Here is a 22,279-nt window from a genome sequence, read left to right on the forward strand (position 1 = left end):
AAGGCTTTCATTGTTGATGCTCAGTCAGTTTGTACCTGTCTCTGGAGCATGCATGGACTCTCCTTACATTTTTCTAAATTCTTCAAAATGGTTCATTAAGTCTAATTCCTAAAACCATGAGGAGTTGTTCTTGTTGGCTTATCCCTCCCTGCTACACCATTCACTGATTAATTTATCTCCCACTCCCATCATGTGCCTCTCATAGATACCGATGTCATCTTCCTAATGCTTATTTCATCTCCATTCTGATTATTTTCCCCGAGGCAGGAGATTATGCAAGATAAGAGCACAGCAGATCTGTTTCCTGTCATTCTTTAACAGCATGTTACACTGATCACTTCAGGCAGTACACTCAGTTTTCACTGTTGCTCATTGCTTCAGAGATTTATATCAGCACCCCTCACCCCCCATAATGTTCTGGTCTTATCCTTTGTAATACTCTCGGTTAGTATAACATTCTAATCAGGTGATCTATTTATCATCATTCATGTTGACCTTACTTAGTGAATTAAGGCCTTATAAAATTAATGGTATGAGATATAATGCTGAAAATTTGAAATTTTCATCACTGAAGCAGGAAAGAAACTTTGGAGTCAGACTTGACAATTAGCAAACTGTGTTGGCCCCTTTCTCTCCACGTTGTTAAACTCAAAAATCCTAAATTCTCTGGTTTTAGTACATAGTTTATGTACTTAGTTATATCCCATTGTACAATTTTCACATACTTGGTTCAATTTCTGACATAAAACAAAAGAAGTCATACACAAGTAGCAGAAATGGACTTTATGTAATTGAGAGGAAGGATACCCATGTTGTACATTACTATAGGTTATTGGCCTTTAATTTCAGTTCTACCAATCAGATCTCCAATGATTAAGAACTCACGTGGTAGAAATATAAAAACTGTCTTTGTTCATGGAAGAAAATTAATAAGTCCAGGAATTTAGTTACCAAAAAGGTCAACCATTTTTTTCATGATTTAAATGTCTTACTACATTTGCGTGTGTGTGTGTGTGTGTGTGTGTGTGTGTGTGTGTGTGTGTGTGTCTGTGTCCCTTTGATTCTGAGAGATAGTCAGGAAATCAGAAGGTAATGAAACTGCGCAGGAGTCACATTTCTGTTGGGGAACATAGCCTGCACCCCTCCACCTCCTCCACTGACACACTGTCTGAATTTGTCTTATTGTAGTGTGCAGTGATTCTTGGAGCTCCTGGATTGTTGACCTTATTTTTTAATATATTGGGAAATTTACACCTTCAAGTCTGAGAGTACTTGTTTTTGACATCATGGTACCCTTCATCTGATAGGCAAAATTTTCTGGTTCCAAGTTATTTGATTATCATACTTTTAAGTACTTTGCAAAAGATTGGCTTTTAATACCTATTTATAGAGTAAAACTATTGTAGCATTATTACAAGATCCATTTTGCTGACAGTAATTCAGCCAGCTGGAGAAGAGTTTAGGGATAATTTGTGTATTTTAAAAGTATTGTTTGTGTGTAAGATAGGAGAGATGGAAAGGAGAGAGGATGATATTCCAGAATGTGGTATGGCTAAAGTGTAACCACAGAGGTTTTGGAATTGCTTGCTTTGATCCAGTCCTCACCTCTATACGAGCTTCAGTTAGTCATCTGAAATACGCTATACTCTATTTCCAAGTGTGCAGGAGATTGGTAGTGTTACATAACTTATTTGTTCGAGGAGTCGCTGCAGATCAGGTGCTCAAGCTGGATTAGAACAAGTCCAGAGAGATGTAGCCCCATAGAAAGATGATTGTCTGCTCTGTTTGTTAGTCTAGGTTCTTTTCTTCTCTTTGCCTTAAATGACTCCCAAAGGCTAAACATCAAGACTTTAGACCAGTGGTTCTCAACTTGTGGGTCATGACCCCTTTGAGGGGTGAATGGCCTTTTCACAGGGGTCACATATCAGTTATCCTGCATATCAGATATTTATATTATGATTCATAACAGTAATGACAATTCCAGTTATGTTGTAGCAACGAAGGTCACCACAACATGAGGAACTGTATTAAAGGGTCACAGCAAAAAAAAAAAAAAAAAAAAAAAAAAAAGCTCTTTAGCCGGGCGTTGGTGGCGCACGCCTTTAATCCCAGCACTCGGAAGGCAGAGGCAGGCGGATCTCTGTGAGTTCGAGGCCAGCCTGGGCTACCAAGTGAGCTCCAGGAAAGGCGCAAAGCTACACAGAGAAACCCTGTCTCGAAAAACCAAAAAAAAAAAAAAAAAAAAAAATAAAGGTCACAGCATTAGGAAGGTTGAGAACCATTGCTTTAGACTGTTTACTTAATGATCATGTTTTGATGTAACTATAATTGAATCTCAGAGGAGTAAAATTATACCACATTTACCTTACTTTTGATGTTGGCGCATGCCTTATAAGTGGAGACAATAATGAGCTTTTCAGAACTTGTCAGTGGACTGCCTTCAAATGAATTACTTAAGCAATAAACAGGTGTTGTAATTAGAATTGTCAAGTAATTGAGGAAAGGATTTAATTAATATTAAAAAGTCTAATTGTATATAATATTTTTTTTGGTAGACTGAATTCTGTGATTTTTTGGTTTGTGTGTGTGTGTGTGTGTGTGTGTGTGTGTGTGTGTGTGTGTGTATGTGATAATAATCATAAACCCAGCTTAGTTTACAGCTTCTGGGTTCAAGGGATTTTACTGCCTCAGTTTTCCAGGTATCTCGGAGTACACACATGTCCTACTACTTCATCCAACTATGATGAAGATTTTAAAAAAGATTTACTTTTTATGTGTGTGAATGTTTTGTCTGCATGTATGTTTGTGCACCATGTGCATGGCCTGGTGCCCAGGGAAGTCAGAAGAGGGTGTCAGAGCACTTGAAACTGGAGTTAGAAATGATTGTGAGCTGCCATGTGGGTGTAGGAACTGAACCCAGGTTCTTTGCAAGAACCAATACTTTTAACCAATGAGCCAACTCTCCAGCTCCAAAAATGAATATTTAAAAGGCCCTTTAAGTATTCTTGGATTCATTTATGTCTATGCTTATAGATAACATTCAAGCATATTCCCTTTTTTATGATATAAAATTTATGCTTTATCTTTTAATTTACAGTCTTGTACGTATTATTACTTGCTACTCTTTGATAAGTGGCAAGCAAACCTGCATATATAGAATTTAGGCCCGTGTTTCACAGTACTAAGTCTTAGGTATAACTGGGCCAACATTTGTTAAATCCAAAGCTGTAGCAGCCTGTGTAAGAAGCTGTGTGTTTACTGTTAACTATGGATGGGGCAGAGTGCAGAATGCTCTTTCTACAAGGTGGTCTTCTAGAAATGATTGCGTAAACTCTGATAAGTTAATGCACCTGAAACCCAGGATGGGCAGGGAGTACCCTAGCATGTCCACTTTATCTCTATGGGTAAGGCAGATGCCTGGAAGGAATACTCTGAGCTCTTTTCACATGACCAGAGATGATAAGATGTAACACCAGGTGTAGTCCCTCTCTGTACTTGCATTTGCTTAAGCTGACTGTAACCGTCACCTCATGTTTCTGTTGCTTTAATAATAAAAATGAGAAGTGCTTTGTGAGTACCACTACCGAGGCCTAATGCCTGGAGTCCCCCCTGGCTCCCCACGCAGGTCTTTGGAATATTCTTTGATCCTTAGAGATTTAGCCTCACTGGTCGTGGGGTGAGTCAGCACAAGAACTCAAATAAAATATGCATTATGAATGCACTTCTGTAGTGTTTTTGCCTGTTTTTTTTGTGGCATGAATCTGGAAAGTTGAAGAGAAACAGATACTGTGTTGTATGCTTGCTTTTCCCTTCTGTTGTTCCTTTTCACTGATACTTTTTCTATTCATGTGAGTTTATTTCTGTTTTCATATAGGGATAACTGAACTCTCTCAAGAAAGAGGGATAGTTGTGAACACTATATAGTCTCATATTTGATGACTGATAAATTGTAACAAAGTGCTTGTTATTGTGATCTGTAAATAAATAGTGCCACTTGTGATTTTCACTATTGAACTATCTCTAAGATTGTGTATGTGTGTGTCTTTAGGAAGGCTTGTCAATGTATATGTTTCCTGGAATTTGGAGCTGAATTTTTATATTCTGTTTTTAACGTACTTGATTCCAGGGAAATGTATGCTTGTGTTTCACTTGCTTGATTTTTAATGGCAGAAGACTTATATGATAACTCCATATTCCTGTAACAGACAGTCTCAAATCTCTGTTTCTTGTCACTCTACCAAAATAGAATGGAGGAGGGATACACTAAGACATGAACTCTCACCATGCTGTGGTCACCAATAAACAAGATCTCTCCAGGCTTCAGTTTTATCATATGGAAAATAAAATAGATAAACTAAATAAACTTGAAAAAGCCTTTCTGACTCTTTACAGGGTCTGGTGTAGTAGCCCTGTCAGTTCTGGAACTTGCTATATATACCAGGCTGGCCTGGAATTCACAGAGATCCATCTGCTTCTGCCTTTATGTGCTGGATTTAAAGGCATGACCACAATGCCTAACCTTTCTTATTTTAATGAATAATTCCATGATTAATTTTTTTTGGTGATAAAAATCAATAGCATGAACTCTATTACAACTGATTTCTGAGTACATTATGTCATATTGCTAACTATATGAATGTTGTTGTGCAGTGGATCTCAAGTATGCTCTCATTGCCGATGACCAATTCTCTATCTCTATAGAGAAGCATCACCTTAAATCTCCGTTCTTTAGCAGCTAGCAAACTATTATTACTTTTTCTTCGAAGAGTCTGGCCTCTTTCAGTACTTTATAGGAGTGAGTTATCTGGGATTTGTCTTTTATGCCCGGCTTGCTTCTCTTATTTTAATTCTTCAAGGTTTAGCTAAGTTGTTCCATATGATAGGGTTTCCTTCTCTTTGAAGGCTGAATATCATGGGCAGCACCTTGTTCCTTCACTCATCCATTAGTGGCTTAGGCTGACATCTAGGTTGTCTCTGTTGTGAATGTTGATTGCAGGTAATGCTGCAGTGAATGTGAGTTTTTAAAAAATCTTCTTGAAGTCCTCATTCAGTTGTTATAGGCAAATGCTAAGACGTGGGATTACCAGATCATGTGGTGGTTTTATTTGTAATTTTTTTCACTTTTTACTTTGTTGATCTAAAAAAAAATCTATCTTTTCATTGCATGGTATGTTTGGTCCTGCCAGTTATCTCTTGATTACCATTTGTGTAGAATATCTCTTTGCTTTCAGCCATGTGCCTTTAGATCTCAAACGAGTGTTCTGCAGACTGTACACAGTTGGACCTGTCTGTCTTTATCCATTCTGTTGCTTTGTCTTTTGGGTGGAGCTGAATCCATTTGCATTAAGTGAAATGAGTAAATGAGTAGTGTGAAAGAACTTGCAGTTGTTAACTGCTTCTTGTCTCTCCGGTAGCTTTTTTGTCCCACTTCTCACACTATCTTTTCTTTTTTCTTTTTTTAAATTCTTGGATATCACTTATTCATTTTCTTTTGTGTTTTATTTTTAAAGATCTTTTTATTTTTTTATGTGCTTTGGTGTTTTTCCTGCATGTATGTCTGTGTGAAGGTGTCAGATTCCCTGGAACTGGAGTTACTGAAAGTTGTGAGCTGCCATGTGGGTGCTGGGAATTGAACCTGGGTCCTCTGGAAGAGCAGCCAGCCAGTGCTCTTAACCACTGAGCCATCTCTCCAGCCCTCTTTTGTGTATTTTTATGGTTATTTCCTTTTCAGTTAACACAGGCTCATATAAAACATCATTTAGGTACAACAGTATTTTCAGCTGATAACTCTGTACATAAATGCCAATCACATACATAAACTCTGTCCTTTTATTTTGTTCTTCTTTTATGTTACCTGTACTGGGCCCCTTTATATATTCCATCGCTGTAGTTACTTATTATGCTTCTGTCTTTTAAGTCATATAATAGAATGAAAAGTGATATATGGGCCAGCGAGGTGGCACAGCAGCTGAAAATGCTTGCCACCAAGCCTGATGTCCTGAGTTTGATCCTGGGAACCCACCGGTAGGATAAGAGCACTTAGTCCTTCAGCTTATCCTTTGACCTTCACACATGAACTGTGTGGCATGCCTCTCCCATCCCCAACTAAATAAATGAAAAAAATTTGTGTTTGATATGGGAACTGTCTCATGTTACAGTATTACAGGATCTTGATTGTCTGCGTATTTGCTTTTCCAGCGAGCTTTATTGCTTTCCTATGCTTCTGCGTTGTAGTCTGGTGTGCTTGCTTTTCGTTTGGAAGGGGTCTCGTCAACATTTCCTTCCAGGCAGGTCTAGTGGTGAGCTCATTCAAGCTTTGATGTATCTGAGAATGCCTTTCCTTTTCCTGATATTTGTAGTATTTTGGTAGTTTTGTTAGACACAGTATTCTTGGTTCATGCCCCCTCCCCCTTAATATATCATTTTGAATATGCATTTGCTCCCTTCTGGCTTGTGAAATTTCTGCTGAGAAATCTGCGTACAGTATTAGAATTTTTGTGCCAATCCCATGTTTTAAATCAATTTGTTCATCAAAGACTTGAACTCTGAATCTAAAAAGAGAAAGCGTTGTGCTTTATGAAGCCAGATAGCATGATGGGTAAGAGCAGTGCATTTATCAGTGCATTTATTTGAGTCTAAGGTAGAATCTAAGCATCCTGTTGTGTTCTGCCTGGGCCAAATAGAAGCTTGGAGAGCAGGGGGCTCAGGACCTGATAATGACATTTGGGTAAAGAAATACACATGTCAGTGTTTCATTATGAAAATAGCACCATGCTTCCAGGCAAAAATATTTTTCATAGATGTGCTTAATTTGTGTTTTTGTAGTGTAATATCTTTGCTTTATTCTTTCTACCTATGTGGTTGCTTAATTTGGGTTATTAAGTCATAAGAATGATATTGAGTCAAAGATTATTTGTGTAAACGTTTCTGACATTATTATTATTATTTTTTTAAATTTCTGATCCAGGCAGAGAAAAGGGTAAATGCTTCTTGAGGTCCAAGGCTCTTAAAGGAACTGTACTTTTAGGGCATGAGTACAGTATTTTATTTCTCTCCTGACAATATAATTAAAACATTTGTTTAAAAGTCACATGATTAAATACACTATTTTATAAAATGCCACTAAGTGCACTGATTGCCATTCCCATAACTAAGGGTCTGTCCAAGTGCCCTGGTAGAAACCATCACACAGGGGAGAATTGATTGAGACCAGTGGAAAGCAATCTAAGATAACCTTTTGTTTTTAATTAAAGTGGGAAATAAGAAGCCAGTTCAAAAAATTGTCTTTCTTTATTTGTCCAAAGTGAGAGCAATGGCGTTTCCATCCCAGCAAAGCCCTAGCACTTGTGAAAATACTCATGAATTCTGGCTGTGTACCGTGAGGTTGTTGCCAGTGTGGGCAAAGCCCACATGCTGCTGTGATATACTGTGACAAGGATCATTAGCAAATTAATTTTTTAGCTGTCACACATCTTGGTGGTAGGGTTAAGAGGACATTTTTCTTTCTTGAAATTAAAGTCAGTGCTTATGAAGCTGGAAAGAAATGGGCTTCCTAAGATAGGGGTTGTTAGTAAATCCTGCCCACAAACCTTTGGAATGTGGAGTGTGGAATGTTTGTTTTTGGACTGCATTCTGCTCTATCAAGCTAAGGCCTGAATTATAGGAAAGAGTTGTACATTATTTTAAGTGGAGTTTTTGCTTGTTCTTTTGAGACAGGGTTATTTTAGTCCAGGCCAGCCTCAACTCACTCAAGTCGACCTCAAATCTGTAGTGCTCTTGCCTTAGTATCTATAGTGCTGGGATTGGGGCACATGCCACTGTGCTAAGTTCTTTTTTTAATTTTTTCTTCCTTTTCAAAGTGGTTTTTAATTTTTTTTACAACTAAAATTTAATTGTATCTATTTCCTCCTTCCTTTTCCTCTCTTCAACCTTCCTATATCATCTGCTCTCAAATCCCTGACTTTTTTTGTTATTATTACACACACACACACACACACACACATACACACACACACACACACACACACAAATACACGCAAATATATCACTACTACCTGCTCAGTTGTTTAGTGTTTGTATGTATATGATTTCAGGACTGACCATGGGTATTGGATAAACAATTAATAGGCTCATTTCCAGGGAAAACTAATTTTTCTCTCTCATTAGCCATTAGTTGCTTATAGTTCTCTGTCAGGGATATGCCCATGCAAGACTTCCAGATTAATATGTATATTAATATTGTCCTTCAGGTGTGTTTAGGCAGCCTTATTGTGGAGGGATCCTAAGTGACGTTTCCCTGTCATTTCTAGAAGACACAATCTTACAGCAGATTTCCTGGTCCTCTGGCTTTTAGAATCATTCTGCCCCACTTCCCTGGCCTGCCCCATGTTCCTGAGATGTAAGTGCAGGAGTTGTGTTTTAGATGTATCCAGCGGGACTGGGCACACCACAATCACTTGTTCTCTGCATTTGACCAGTTGTGGTTTGTTTGTTTGTTTTTTTATCTATCTATCTATCTATCTATCTATCTATCTATCTATCTATCTATCTATCTATCTATCTATCTATCTATGTCATGGTCTCTGTCTACTCAAAGAGAAGTTTCTTTGATGAGTGATGAGAGTTACATATACCTTTTGGTATAATGATTAGTATTTAGAATGCAGTTAGGAATATTGTTAGTCTAGTCAAGAGGTGACAGAGGGTTGTCCTCTAAGATCCATGATCTCACTAGCTCTGGGTGGTTTGTAGGTTTCTAGGACCATGCATGATTTCATTCTTGGTAAGCAGACCTTAAGTCCAATTAGAGAACTTTTGGTTACCACCAAGATGGGAGTGCCACTGTTGCACCTTTAGGGATGTTTCGCCATGTTGGTCATTGTTGTGATTCATAGATGTAACAGCTGATAGGAGTATTGATGCTTCACCACCCCCGTCAGCTAGCTTGCATAGCATCTTTTAGTATGATGAAAGCTAGCCCACAGGGAAGAGGATTTTAGGTCAGTTATAAACCAGATCCTTTGAGTCCTGTGTCTGAAGTACATGGTGTCTTCAGCATTAGGGACTTAATTTCAATCTCTAGGAGGCAACCAAGTATGTCCAGTTCTTGAATTGAATTTTAAAGTGTCTTATTAAGTTATAGTGTACATAAAATACAGTTCATTCACCAAAAGTGTATAACTCAACTTCTTTTACTGTATTTATAGAATTGTATAGGTATTTAATATTGTTTCTGCTATTCAACAGCCCTAGCTTTTAGGATTAGTGTCCCCCAACAAATAATCCACCTAGGTTTTTAATAGGGATTTCACCGAATGGAGATCAGTGTGAGAAATATTGCCATCTTAACATTTATTCTTGTGACCAGTGAATAAATTGATTTTCTAATTTTATTGTGTTATGCATAGAGATTGAATGCATAGAATATTGAATCTATATGCAGGGGCTTATAGAGACATTTTAAACTACTAGCCTCCTTTGTACTGCCCTGGTTTTAATTATTTCATACAAAAATAACTTAATTGGATATATCACTATGTGGAGCTATTTATTGTTTGTATAGCTTAATTATTGACTGTCTGTTTTAACTATAAAGTTATTTGAGTTAGCCTATATATTTACTTTCTTATTATTTGGTGTCATAGTTGTTTAAGAAATACATGTTTCAACCCATGTTTGGAAGCTCATTATAATAGAGTTGGAATATTAGTGCTAGTATGAGATTGCCATTAATAATAGCAAATAGCTGACATTCTAAACCCACTAATTTATCTAGTCATATTTTTACTTTGAATAAATAAGAGATGGGCATTGCTTTGTGGAGTTTACAACAAGGCTCAATTTACATGCCATTTAAATTTGTCTTAGGTACCAAATCTGATTCCAGTTTTGATGTTCAAATTGGGAAGACCGTTAGACCCTATACTCTACAATGACATATTGTATACTTTACCTACACTCGGTGTTCACAAGGTTAGTATATCAGTTGACTGATTGGTGTGTGTGTGTGTGTGTGTGTGTGTGTGTGTGTGTGTTAGAAACCTAAAAAACATTGATTTCGATTTCATATTAGGAAATTTTAAGTCCTAATTTTTGCCATGATCATTAATTCCCCTTTTATTTTTGTTTAGAGTAGCTAATGTCTATAGATAAAATTATTATAATATGTAAAAATTTATTTAAATCTCTAAATATCTGTTTTCACATTGACTGTTTTCTGAGATTAGGACCCTGCTCCCTAAATTGCTGACTCGTCTGTCCCAAAGCTATCTATTTCCCTTCCTCTTAGAAGATGGGTATTAAGTAAGCTTACACTTGAGTTCTTATTTATAACAAAGAGTTGGAAATGCCTTTTGCAACCTTGAAGTTGCCTTCCTTCATGAAAGCAGTTGCCTTAATATTTTTCTAGGTGTGCATAGGGCAGATTCTGCGGGTAATTCAGCTGCTTGGAACCACCCCACGACTGAGAGCTGTCGCCTTGCGCCTGCTGACGTCTCTTTGGGAAAAGCAGGTAACCCTGGATATACACTTGTTGCATGCGTTCCTGTTCCTAAAGAAGGCAGTTGTGTGACAGTGGGACTCACTATAGTAGTGAATATCACCAATGACCGCATTGACAAACTCTGGTTTATTGTGGTATATTTGATCTGTAAAATAGTCAATTGTGTTTGAGTCAGAAATTGAGAACATAAAATATTGCTCTACGTCTGACATTATCTCTCCATTTGTATGATAAAGTAATAGAAATACTGTTGTGATTAGAGCCTTTGTAGAAAGGGTGTGATCTGGCCACTTGTTTTCTGGGATGAGCAGTGATGGGTCTGTAAGGAAAGCCTCTATAATCACAACAGCATTCTTCTCTGCTGATTAGCAGAGTTACATTATAATTTCCAATGCAAATTCAAGATTAGGAGGTGCTGCATCAAAGGAGATAATCATTATTCAGCTTAGATGAGGAAATTACCTTTTTTTTTTTTTTTTTTTTTTTTTTTTTTTTTTTTTTTGTGAAATTGTCTTATTAGGATCGTGTGTACCCTGAACTGCAGCGTTTCATGGCCATGTCTGATGTGCCCTCTCTCTCTGTGGGCAAGGAGCTCCAGTGGGAGAAACTGATCGCAAAGGCTGCGTCCATCAGAGATATATGTAAACAGAGGTAAGGTGGACCTTAATTCTTCAGGATGAATGTCATGAGAGGTTACTTTTTACTTTTTTTTTTTTTTTTTGTAATGCAGAAAGATATGTTATTTTACTAACCAAATATGTTTTTCCCTTTTATTTTGGGTCTTGCATTTTACTATGTAGGGTATTTAATATTCCCCTCTGGGTAATAACTTAATATTATAGTAACATATATCATGTCATGTTTTCTGTTTTTCTGTATGTAAATCCCTGACAACTAAGCAGGAGACTGTAGGCATAAGCAGTTCAGTGTTGTTTTGTTTTTGAGATATGGGGTCTCACTGGGTTCCCTCGGGCTGGCCTTGAACTCAGGATCCTCTTGTTTCAGCCTCTTGACTGCTGAGATTACAGATGTGTGCCACCGTTCCCCTCTTAGGCCAGATTCTTGTCAGTACTTATGATAGGAAAGGCCTTATTGTGACTCCTATGGAATTACTCTACTAAGAGAGAACACGATGCTGCGTTCCTTCTGTCATCTAAGCTTTTAGGGAAATGTGAAAACAGAGGACCGACTCCTGCTCTTGACTAGGGTTAAATCAGAGGGCTGAGAATGAAACACCATGAGCAAAGCTCCTCTTGCTTAAGCTCTTTTCTTTTCTTTGTTCCTCCCTTGAATGGGGTGAGGTAAAACTGTAGAGGAACTAGATGGGGTGCATTTGACATCATTTCTAGTTCAGCAGCTTCACATGCACTGGACTGCAGAATTGAAGAATTCCTGTGAATATACCTCACTTCTGTCCAGGACCCCAGTATAAACGCATCCTGGAGGTGTGTAGTAGGTTGACACCATTGTTGATTACGTGGATGATTCCTATTTCCAGTAAAATCTTGAGTTCTGTCTCTTTTCTGATCTTGTCTGCAACATAAAAACAATAGCAATCTAAAGCAACTAAAAAGCTACACTTATGTAATTTAAGACTTACGTGTCTGGATTATATTGAAATGTTGGCATGGAGCAGATTTCAGAGACAAGTAGTTCTTAGCTGACATTCTTATTTTACACAGGAGGTTGAGGTGCAGGAAAGGTTGGATATCAGACCAGATCATTCTTGAGAACTTACTCATGTTCTTTTCTTTGGTACTCTCAAAAGAGTATGGAAAATCATTTCCTTTTGTGGGGCAATGAGACAGAAGAATCCTGTCAGGCATTTTCATTTTATTGATGATTTGTTAATTAGAGAAAAGTATTATGTCCTTAAGGCTTTCAGAGAATAGACTTGAGTGATTGTTAGGTGAAAGGTATTCTGGTGGCATAATATATGTGGAAGAGGTAGGGGAGGAAGGGCAGAGGACATGGGTGGATGCAGTGCCTGGTGTAGGGTAGGGCACAGTCAGTTATCATTTGGTTAGAATCTTTATCATCATGGTGATGGTAAACACGATCACCTTTTTAGTACCACTACCGTGCATCGGTCAAGTGTCACTGTGCAAGCGTGAGGACCTCAGCTTAGATCCCCAGTGCCCATATAAAAGCTGAGCATGGTGGCGCATGTGTCTAACCCAGTGGTAGAGGAGTGGAGACAGTTGGATCCCTGGGATTTTTCTGATCACCCAGCTTAAAAAGTGAGCTTCAGGTCCAGTGACAGACCTCATTTGAAAAAATAAGGCAGAGGGTGACTGAGGGAAGATACCAGATGTCAACCTTTGGCCTCTGTGTGTGCCTTCATAGACAAGTAAACCTGCAGGGGGAACTGTACCCACCCACACGTTGTGCCCCTGCACATGTGCACATGTGCACATGTGCACGTGGACTCTGTGTGTGTGTGTGTGTGTGTGTGTGTGTGTGTACTTACAAAAGTGTCTTCTTGTTTTCACTACTGTATAAAGATGAATATTAAATTGCAGCAGAAATAATCATAATATAAAGATTTTTGAAGAACATGTGTTGTTAGTATTTGAGGGTGAATCTTTGTTAGGTTAAAAAAAGAATTAAGCCTGGCGGTGGTGGCGCACGCCTTTAATCCCAGCACTCAGGAGGCAGAGGCAGGTGGATCTCTGTGAGGTCGAGGCCAGCCTGGTCTCCAAAGCGAGTTCCAGGAAAGGCGCAAAGCTACACAGAGAAATCCTGTCTCGAAAAACAAAACAAAACAAAACAAAACAAAAAAAAGAATTAATACTTTTATTATAGCCACAAGATGTGGGAATAATAACAGCTCTTTGGCTCTAATTTTGATTTGGAACTGTCATTTCTTGTAGGCCCTATCAGCATGGTGCAGACATGTTGGCGGCCATTTCTCAGGTGTTGAATGAATGCACCAAGCCTGATCAAGCTACCCCAGCTGCCTTGGTGTTACAAGGTCTTCATGCACTCTGCCAGGCTGAGGTAGGCATTTTTGAATGGTTTTGTATAACTGTTAAGCTATTTTTATAAGGATGGAAGTAAAAATTTCAGTATTCTGAGATTTTTCTTGGGGGGTGTTGGAGTGGGTAGAACATGATTGCTTTGTACCCCCCCAAAGGATTTTGATTCATCAGTTTGACACTCTACAGAGACCCCATTTGTGGCTTTTCTTTGGTCTTACTTACTTTGTTGAGAAGCTGTTTATGGAGCTGTTGTATGTGTTTACTTCTTAATTTTTTGATTAAAGACCCTTAGAAACAGTTAAGGCAAAGAAGTAGCCATGTGTCTGTGGCACTTGTGTTGTCTGAATAAATAATGATGGGCTTGAAGGCTGGAAAAGGAATCTTCCCTTCCTAATGATTAGATTTTTGCACTTGAGTGCATAGCAGAACAAACTTCCAAATTATTGCTTGAAAACTAGGGTTTCTGGAGTGACAGTGTATCAAAGAGAATCTTTACCGTTTTGAAGAAATACGATAATCATGTCAAAGATCACCCATTGCTTTGACACAGTATGTATGCATACTGCAGTTTTTAATTTTAAGGCAATAAGAAGTCTCTTAAGGTTGTAGCTAATCATGGTAGGTAATGATGTTAATGAAAAATGTTACAATAAGATAAACAACAACAAAATTGAGTGTTTTTATGTTCATGTCTTTGTGTTAAACACTTTCTATGCCTGTTCAACAATTGCAGTATAGGTATTAGCAGAAAAATAGATGACAGAGAGAAGTTCAACATTTACTCAGAATCTTGGTTTGAGAATAGTCTGTGCTGTGTGAATGCTTCCTTCTCCAGACAGTGACTATTGTCCCTGGTCAGTTTGGCTTGCCCCTGATTAGTTGGCACCTAATTAGGTAGAGTCTATCAAGGAGGTTCTTTATAGTTCTTTTCTATTTCCTTGACCCCACATAATGTATGATAATGACCTGCTGATTTCTTTTCCCAGCAGTATTTTCTTCCTCATCACTAAAGCTGTATTTCTTTCATTGTATACTTAAAGGAGACCATTTGGGATTGCTGAATACTTAACTCTAAATCTATTCTCTGACCCAAACCATTTCTTTTCTTTTCTTTCTTTTTTTCTTTTTTTTTTTTTTTTTTTGGTTTTTAGAGACAGGGTTTCTCTGTGTAGCTTTGCGCCTTTTCTGGAACTCGCTTTGGAGACCAGGCTGGCCTCGAACTCACAGAGATCCGCCTGGCTCTGCCTCCGGAGTGCTGGGATTAAAGGCGTGCGCTACCACCGCCTGGCCCCAAACCATTTCTTATAAAAAATAAATTTGAGTCCAGTATGATACTGTCTTTCCTTGCTTTTCCAGGGTTCTTTCTTGAGTACTTGTTCTCAACCTTTCTTTTTCCTTTTTCTTTTTTTTCTCTTAAGGTTCTCAACTTTCCCAATGCTGTGACACTTTAATACAGTTCCTCATGTTGTGGTGACCTCCAACCATAAAGTTATTTCATTACTACTTCATAACTGTAATTTATTACTGTTATGGACCATAATATAAATATCTGATATGCGACCCCCTCAAAGGGGTCATGACCCACAGATTGAGAACCACTCTCCTAGAGAAACAGGCATTGTGTCTAGGTATTTTGTTTCATAAAGCTCATCTCTTACTTCTTTGCTAGCATAAAGGAGTTTTTCTTTCTCATTTGGTCTCCCTCCTGTTAACATTATGCAGTCTCACTCTCATATCTATTTTAAAATCAAAACTTCCCTTTAAGAACAACCTCACCTGAAGCCAGGTGTGGTAGGTACTGCATGCCTTTAATCCAGGACTTGGGAGGCAGAGGAAGGCAGATCTCTGAGTTTGTGGCCAGTCTAGTGTGCAGAGTGAGTTCCAGGACTACAGGGCTACACAGAGAAACCCGGTTTAGAACAACCACCCCTTCAAAACAACAACAACAACAACAACAACAACAACAACAAACCCACCTCATTTGGTACCTTGCAAGTGGTACAAGAATCCAGTATGTGATAGTCCAACACTAGCTCTTGGTCTCCTCAAATTACATTCATTAACAAGATGGGAATTAATAAATCATGGAACAATACCACTAGTCAGTTAACTTATTTATTTATTTTGGTGACAAACGCTCATTTTTTTATGCTTGATTTTCTGTATATTTCTTATCTAGAGTAAATTATTTTATTGATGCTTTGTAGAGATAAATATATTACCTACCATGTTTTCTTCATAAATACTGCAAGTGTCCTGAGGTGTTTTGTTTGTTGAAACTGTTATTGCTAGTTTTGTTTAAAAAAAAAAAAAAAAAAAAAAAAGCCTTCTCCACTTTATGTACTATTCTGTCCTGTGATATATGCTAAAGTCATGACATTTACTTAATTTAGCATCTCTTTCCAGGCCATATTTAACATTTGCTAACTTGGGGCTAGCTTTGTGTGTGTGTGGGGGGTCTTGGTGTGCTACTCTCAGAAGTCAGCGTTCATTCCCTGAGGCCATTTCATCTCTTTTCTAATTGATATTATGTATGAAACACTGGTGTAATCACCAGGTTCATGAATAGACATATTTAACATGGTTACGAATCTTTCCCAGAAGCATTTGGTCATGATTTGTCTATTACTCTTTAGGTCTTTGGCTATCAGATATCATTAGGAGTTTAGAAAGATAGCCTGAAACAATGGAATAAATCAATAAAGATAAGAGCACAAACTGAATAACCCTGGCTTTGAGAAAATACATCACCAAGAAAACCATTTAAAATTGAATTCAAGAGCTTTCCAAACCTCCTTCTTTTCTCCCTTAAGCTCAGTAGGTAATGAAGTCTTTGGTTTTGAAAGTCAAGATGATGAACTTTGTTTGTCCTCGGTGGAGTCAGGTTAATCTTAAAAATTACTGCTCCTTACTCATTTGCATGTCTACCAAGGACAGATTTCTTAAAAGGATGGAGTCTATTCAAATGGCAAGTGTGTTAGAGTAATGATTGTGTTTCTGTTATGCATTTTGTGGTTCTAATTGGCTAAACAAAAAACATAGTGAAACTTCTAGAAATCTCAGCTGACCAGAAAGATGCCAATGTCACTTGGAATTTGAAAGCAGATACTTATTCCTTCTTTAAGACTGTTAATGAATTGATTTGGACTTCACATATTTCTTTTAGGATAATATTCTCTTAGCTAATATTTCTTGGATACCTAGTACAAAATTTGCCCTTTTGTGATATGGGGATTATAGGATTTCATTTTGGATGAAGAAACAATCTTGTAATATAGCTGATATTTACTGAACACTTTAGAAATTCTAACCCACCAATTTACTATGAATTGCATGACAATGTGGATGTCTGCATGTTCTTTAGTTTCCTAGGATTTGTTCCCTTCCTTCTGTAATGTTGCTTTACCAACTCTGATCAAGTTTGAGGGACTTTAGAACAGTTTGAGGTTTTCTCTTTCAATCAAAGAGTGCACAAAAGCCTCGGGAAGGCTAGACAGTCAGCTCTTATTGCATCTAAAGCTTTAAGGGTGAAAATAACTCCGGTCTGAACAGGCTGCCCAGGGTTAGATGAAAAACAGTGTGTGCAGAAATAAAGTCAGTGCACTGTGCTCAGAAAGAGATCTCATTCACTCTGAACGCTTCCTCTCTTAAGGTCTTAAGATGGGCATTGGAGGCATGCTCGCCCTGTGTTTTCTTAGTCAGCTGTGAGTCTGTTGTAGCAAAATTAATAGGCGTTTCAGAATCACTGAGAAAAGCTCTTTCATCTTGCCCAGCGCCATCGGGGTGTTATATTTTCAAAGAAGAGTATTGTACAATTGAGCAGTAGATAAGGAGAGGAGGGGCCTTTCCTGGGGATTCTTGACCGCTACAAGAGTTCATTTCAGGCCATTTGTCACAGCAGTGATTTCCCCTGAGATACCCTGTGCCAAGGATATGTTTTGGCTATTTTATCCTCTTTTATTTATTTATTTTCTGAAATCCTGGGTGAAGGTAGTCGTCCTTGCCCTCTCTCATCATCCTAACCCTTTGTCTAGGGTCTCCTTTACAACACCATGGGGCAGGAACAATTTTCAATGGGACCCAGCAGGTCTGGAAGGTTTTAGGGAGTTAGTGTGATATACAAATGCCCAATAGAAATCCTGCATTTTGTCTAAGCATTTTCAGCGTGGTAAATATAATTTAGTATGGAAATGTGATCCATTGTTCCATGGCAGGTTTTCTCAGCTGTGTACAGTAAGGCTTCTGTCGCCTACTGTGGATTCTGTATTTATTGCATCTGGAACCTCTTTGTTGTTCCTTGGTTTTGTTTGTGGAGACTTTTAAAGGTGGATTGCCCATGTAACCTTGCAGAGGAGTTGATTAAGTTTAATTTGCTATGCATTAGAGAGTGGATTTGCTGGTCTTTTTGAACTGCCCTCTGTTATTTGTAGTTTGGAGCCTATTTTTTGATGCCTTCAGTTCTTTCTGGGCATGAAAACTCTTTTTGTACATTTGTTGAATCTATTTCCATGCCGTGCTTTTTATATTCTACACAATGACTCTTTGCAGTTGAAAGTTGTAGTTTGGTTTTATTTTTAACTTTAAAAGGACAGCAGGAACTGGCCTTTTATTAGACATTTGTGGATATTATAACATTTACTCTGCTTTTCTTCAAGTAGGTTTTTAAATATAGTTTCTTATTTTTGAAATAAAATTTTAACTGGATGTGTTATACTTATATAATGGTTACTATTCAGTACTCACAAGCTATGTGTGGCAAGTGCGGGGAAATAAAAATAATGTGTTTCTTTTGAAATAGACCAGTTTAGCTTCCCACTACTTTTTAATTGGTTGTTTTTACTTTTTAAAGAAAACATTTGGAGATTATGGAAAGTTGAGCTCTATATCAAAATCTACAGTAGTTTAAATTGAGGTTTTGGTGTTTTATCACTTCCTGATTTTGCTTCCACTCTTCAATTCCCAGTCCCCTGCCATTTTCCCTGTACCTTTTTCAGATTTGTTAGGATCTTTTGCAATATCTTCCCCTTAGAAGTGATAACATTTAGGATCTCCCTCTGCTCTATGTGTTCTTTTAATCCATTTTTAAGTGTAGTTTGTGTTTATAGAAGTTTTATGAAGACTTTTCTTACTTGAGTTGGAATCATGATTTCAGGATTACTAGCTGACATGAGTAGCCTGTGCAGGGTGTCCAGCGGGGAGTTTCCGGCTCTTAGTCATACACGGAGAGCATACTTTAAAAGATCAAACAGGCTGGATACTGGGAGAGTTTTAATGATGCCAGTTAGCATCAGAGCTGGACTTGTGCTTATTTGAATATATGCCGCTGAGCTAGAAATAATGATGTGGCTAAAATGATGCTAACTGTACCCTTTTGCTGTTCCACTGAATGAAATCTATTGGTTTAAGCTTGTACAAGGAGCAGGTTTTCTTTTGGGGGCTAAATGAAGACATAGGAAGGCCATCAATGAAGGAGGGCAGAACAGTAAATGATGTTAATTGTTTGAAAGACTTTGGATTTTGAGATGTGATTGAAAGTGTTATTTTGGTACCTTCCAAGAAATTAGCAAGACTATTTCAAAACCTTTTTATCTGGCTTCAAATGACATAAAATCATGCTTTTCACACAAATGCCATCTCAGATGTGGCTAAACTCATTTCTCTTCTCTGCTATATAAATGTCTAAAAGAACAGAGGTATTTTACCTTTTATCTCCCTAAGTAGAAAATAGCACCAAGAAACTCATTCATACAAACACTAGTGACCCCAGATTATACTTAACCTTGCTTCTATGATTAAGATCACATTCATTGTAATTATTGGAAGGAAGTTAACTTGCTTAAGAAATGTTTGGAATTAAAACGACAAGGCATTAGTAAGCCTTTTCATTGTACAAGCATTTACAGAGTGCCTGTTTCTGAAAGAAGGCTGGAGAGAGCTCAGTGTAGTCACTTCCTGTAAAAGTTGTTGGTTCTTACTTTTGAGAGACTTTCTTTAGCCAACAGAAAATGGCTTCTTTCTTCACTGGGTATCATTTTAAACAGTTTTGTATTTTGATTTTGTGTGTACACTAGCTCCTTGTGATTTAGGTTACTTCAATGCTATACAGAGCTTTGTATTTTTTCTTTGTGGACGTTTCCCCTAAGAATCTCACAGTAGCATAATGGAATGCATTATGCCTTAGGTCTAAATCAAGCAGCAGTAAGATGTCCTCTGGGGCACTATCCCTTTTGTTTCAGGGCCATGGCACTGGGCCTCTACTTATGTAAATTGTCATTTGAGGAATTTATTTGCTTAAACAGTTGACAGGGTCATATGACTTTGATCTCTAATGATAGAGCTACAGTCAGATGCAGCAATGCCATTGACCTGCTTCATTTGTGTTGTGTTTGTCCTTTGAACCGAGTGTATTTCCTTTTCTTTCATTTGTGTGTCAGGTACTCTAGCTAAGTTATGGACTTGGTAGAAAAATAAGTGGCAGTGGTATCTCATGTGTCAAGTGGGTTCTCCAAAGGGTTTTGAAGAGCCGAGGTTAGGATTAAAGTTCCAGAGATGAAATGTAGATTTTTTTTCTTTTGTGTGAGTTCCTTAGTGTCTTGTGTGTTCAGTAATGAAGTTGTCAAGAACCATCTCTAAATGGTTTGTGCATCGGCTTGCCCATAGAATCCAAGGAAATATTTTATTTATTTTGCCTTTATCTTAAAAGAGAAATTAAACATTCATATTTCTCTGGATTGGTGGTTTATTTGTCTGTGCTTATATCAGATGAACATGTTTTCCATTGTAGTCAGGTGTATTAACCAGGGTTCTCTAGAGGACTAGAATCGATAGAATGTGTGTGTGTATGTGTGTGTGTGTGTGTGTGTGTGTGTGTGTGTGTGTATTAGAGTGGCTTTCAGACTGTGCTCCAGCTAGTCCAATAATGGCTGTCTCCTGATAGAAAGTCTAAGACCAGCTGATCTTAAATATAAGTTGGAATCCTGACAAAGTAGGCTGTAACATTGGCAACAGAATGGCTAGCAGCAGGATATATTAACATGCCAATGAGAATGAGGGCAACAGGCAAAGAACAAAAGCTCCTTCTTCCATGTCTTTTACATAGGCTGCCACCAGAAGGTATGGTTCAGATTTAGGGTGAGTCTTAGGATCTCAAATGATTTCCTCCCAGGTGTGCCCAGCTGCTTGGGTTGTTAGTTCTAGATGTAGTCAAGTTGACAGCCAAGAATCCCCATCACAAGTTCACCTTTTGTCAACTTGACACAGAATCATATCTCTTTATGTTGTGCTTAATTTCTAAATGAAAACAATTGCCAGGTCATAATATGCCTAACATGATAGAACTATTCCATGTATAACCACAGACACATTATATATTTTAGACCAGGTAGCCGTGTTCCTTGAGGGACATTCTTGTACTATCTCATGACTTAAATATGATGACCACTGATACTATCTCAATTGACGATATATTAAATGATAAAGAAATTGAAGAAAGAAAACACAAATATCTGCACAAACACATTATTAACAAAATATGACAAACATTCATGTCAGTTACAACCTTTGTTTCTGCAACTGGTCACATGGCCATAGCTAGTATTTATAGTTAAGTATTTACCCCCTGCTACTCATTCTATATTTTCTCCATCCCCAGCAAGCACCTCAGCAATTCTTGGCTCTTTTGCTGGAAGAGTGACCCATACCTTCATTCCTGGGGGTCTGGGCCCTTTGTCATCCTGCCTGAATTGGGTTATTGCAGTTTCCCACTGACTTAAATCCCAGGACATGGTAGCACTAAGAGACACTAAAGGATCTCCTGTATGTCAGACATAACCTTTCTTACTTTCATTGAGGAAAAACAATCAAATTTCCCTATAGTAGTCTGGATCAGTCATTCTCCTAACACTGTTACTCCTTTCTTAGCTGTTAGCTGAAGGACACTAGAAGTTTCAAGTGGCCAGCAGGAATATGAGCTTCTAGTTCATGGAATTTTTGCTGTGGCTCCAGGCAGGAGAACCACAACTTCTAGGTCAGCAGAACTTAAGGTATAGGGAACATCAGGTATCCCAAGGAAGTATTGGGGACTTGTCCCAAAATAAAGATTGGTTGTGATGCCATCTTTCTTTTGTTAGAATATGGCAGCCACTGCAGATGATGTATACAAGTTAGAGTGAACCTGTAGAGTTGTGTGTGTATGTGTGTGCGTGCATGTGTGTGCATTTATATCTCATTCATTCATCTTATTAGCTCTGCGTATCCCAGATATAAATTCTTAGTACCTCTCTGAAGCACTGTTAAACTTAGTTTTGTGAAATTTTATTGTCTCTTTGTGTTATCTTTAGGTGCAACTATAGACAAACTATTTGTCTACTTTTGTTGTTTTTGAATCTTTTGAAAGCTTTCTTTTTTGACAATCATGTATTTAAAAAAAAACTTTATTAGCTGGATGGTGGTGGTTGTTGGTGGTACAAGTCTTTAATCCCAGCACTGAGGCAGAGTATCTCTGTGAGTTTAAAGCCAGCCTGGTCTGTGAGTTCCAGGACAGCTGGTTGTACACAGAAAAACCCTGTCTTGAAAAACCAAAAACTGAACCCAAACAAACAAAAGCTTATTGATATGTAATTTACCTGTCATAAATATTACTCTCAAAGCATGGAATTCAGTTCTTAAAAATATATTCAGAAAGATAGACATCAATCGCTACTATGAACTTCTAGAATGTTTTCATCATTTCTATGATCGACTGAGTAATAGTTTCTAAATGATACTTAGGTGGACAGGAAGGATGGCCAAGTGGGTG

General features: G+C 37.9%; 1 protein-coding gene across 5 annotated transcripts in view; it reads left to right on the forward strand.

Moving 5' to 3' along the window:
* The window catches only part of Focad (focadhesin), a 301,255-nt gene that overhangs the window by 131,490 nt on the left and 147,486 nt on the right, over positions 1-22,279 (forward strand). For all 5 annotated transcript variants that reach the window (XM_028859771.2, XM_037202700.1, XM_028859770.2 and 2 more), the window contains 4 exons: positions 9,868-9,972; positions 10,409-10,510; positions 11,022-11,152; positions 13,375-13,501. In XM_028859771.2, coding sequence (XP_028715604.1) covers positions 9,868-9,972; positions 10,409-10,510; positions 11,022-11,152; positions 13,375-13,501 — 465 coding nt within the window. The remainder of the gene's footprint in view (positions 1-9,867; positions 9,973-10,408; positions 10,511-11,021; positions 11,153-13,374; positions 13,502-22,279) is intronic.

The sequence above is a fragment of the Peromyscus leucopus genome, chromosome 2, assembly GCF_004664715.2.
Source record: "Peromyscus leucopus breed LL Stock chromosome 2, UCI_PerLeu_2.1, whole genome shotgun sequence".
Taxonomy (NCBI): Eukaryota; Metazoa; Chordata; class Mammalia; order Rodentia; family Cricetidae; genus Peromyscus; species Peromyscus leucopus.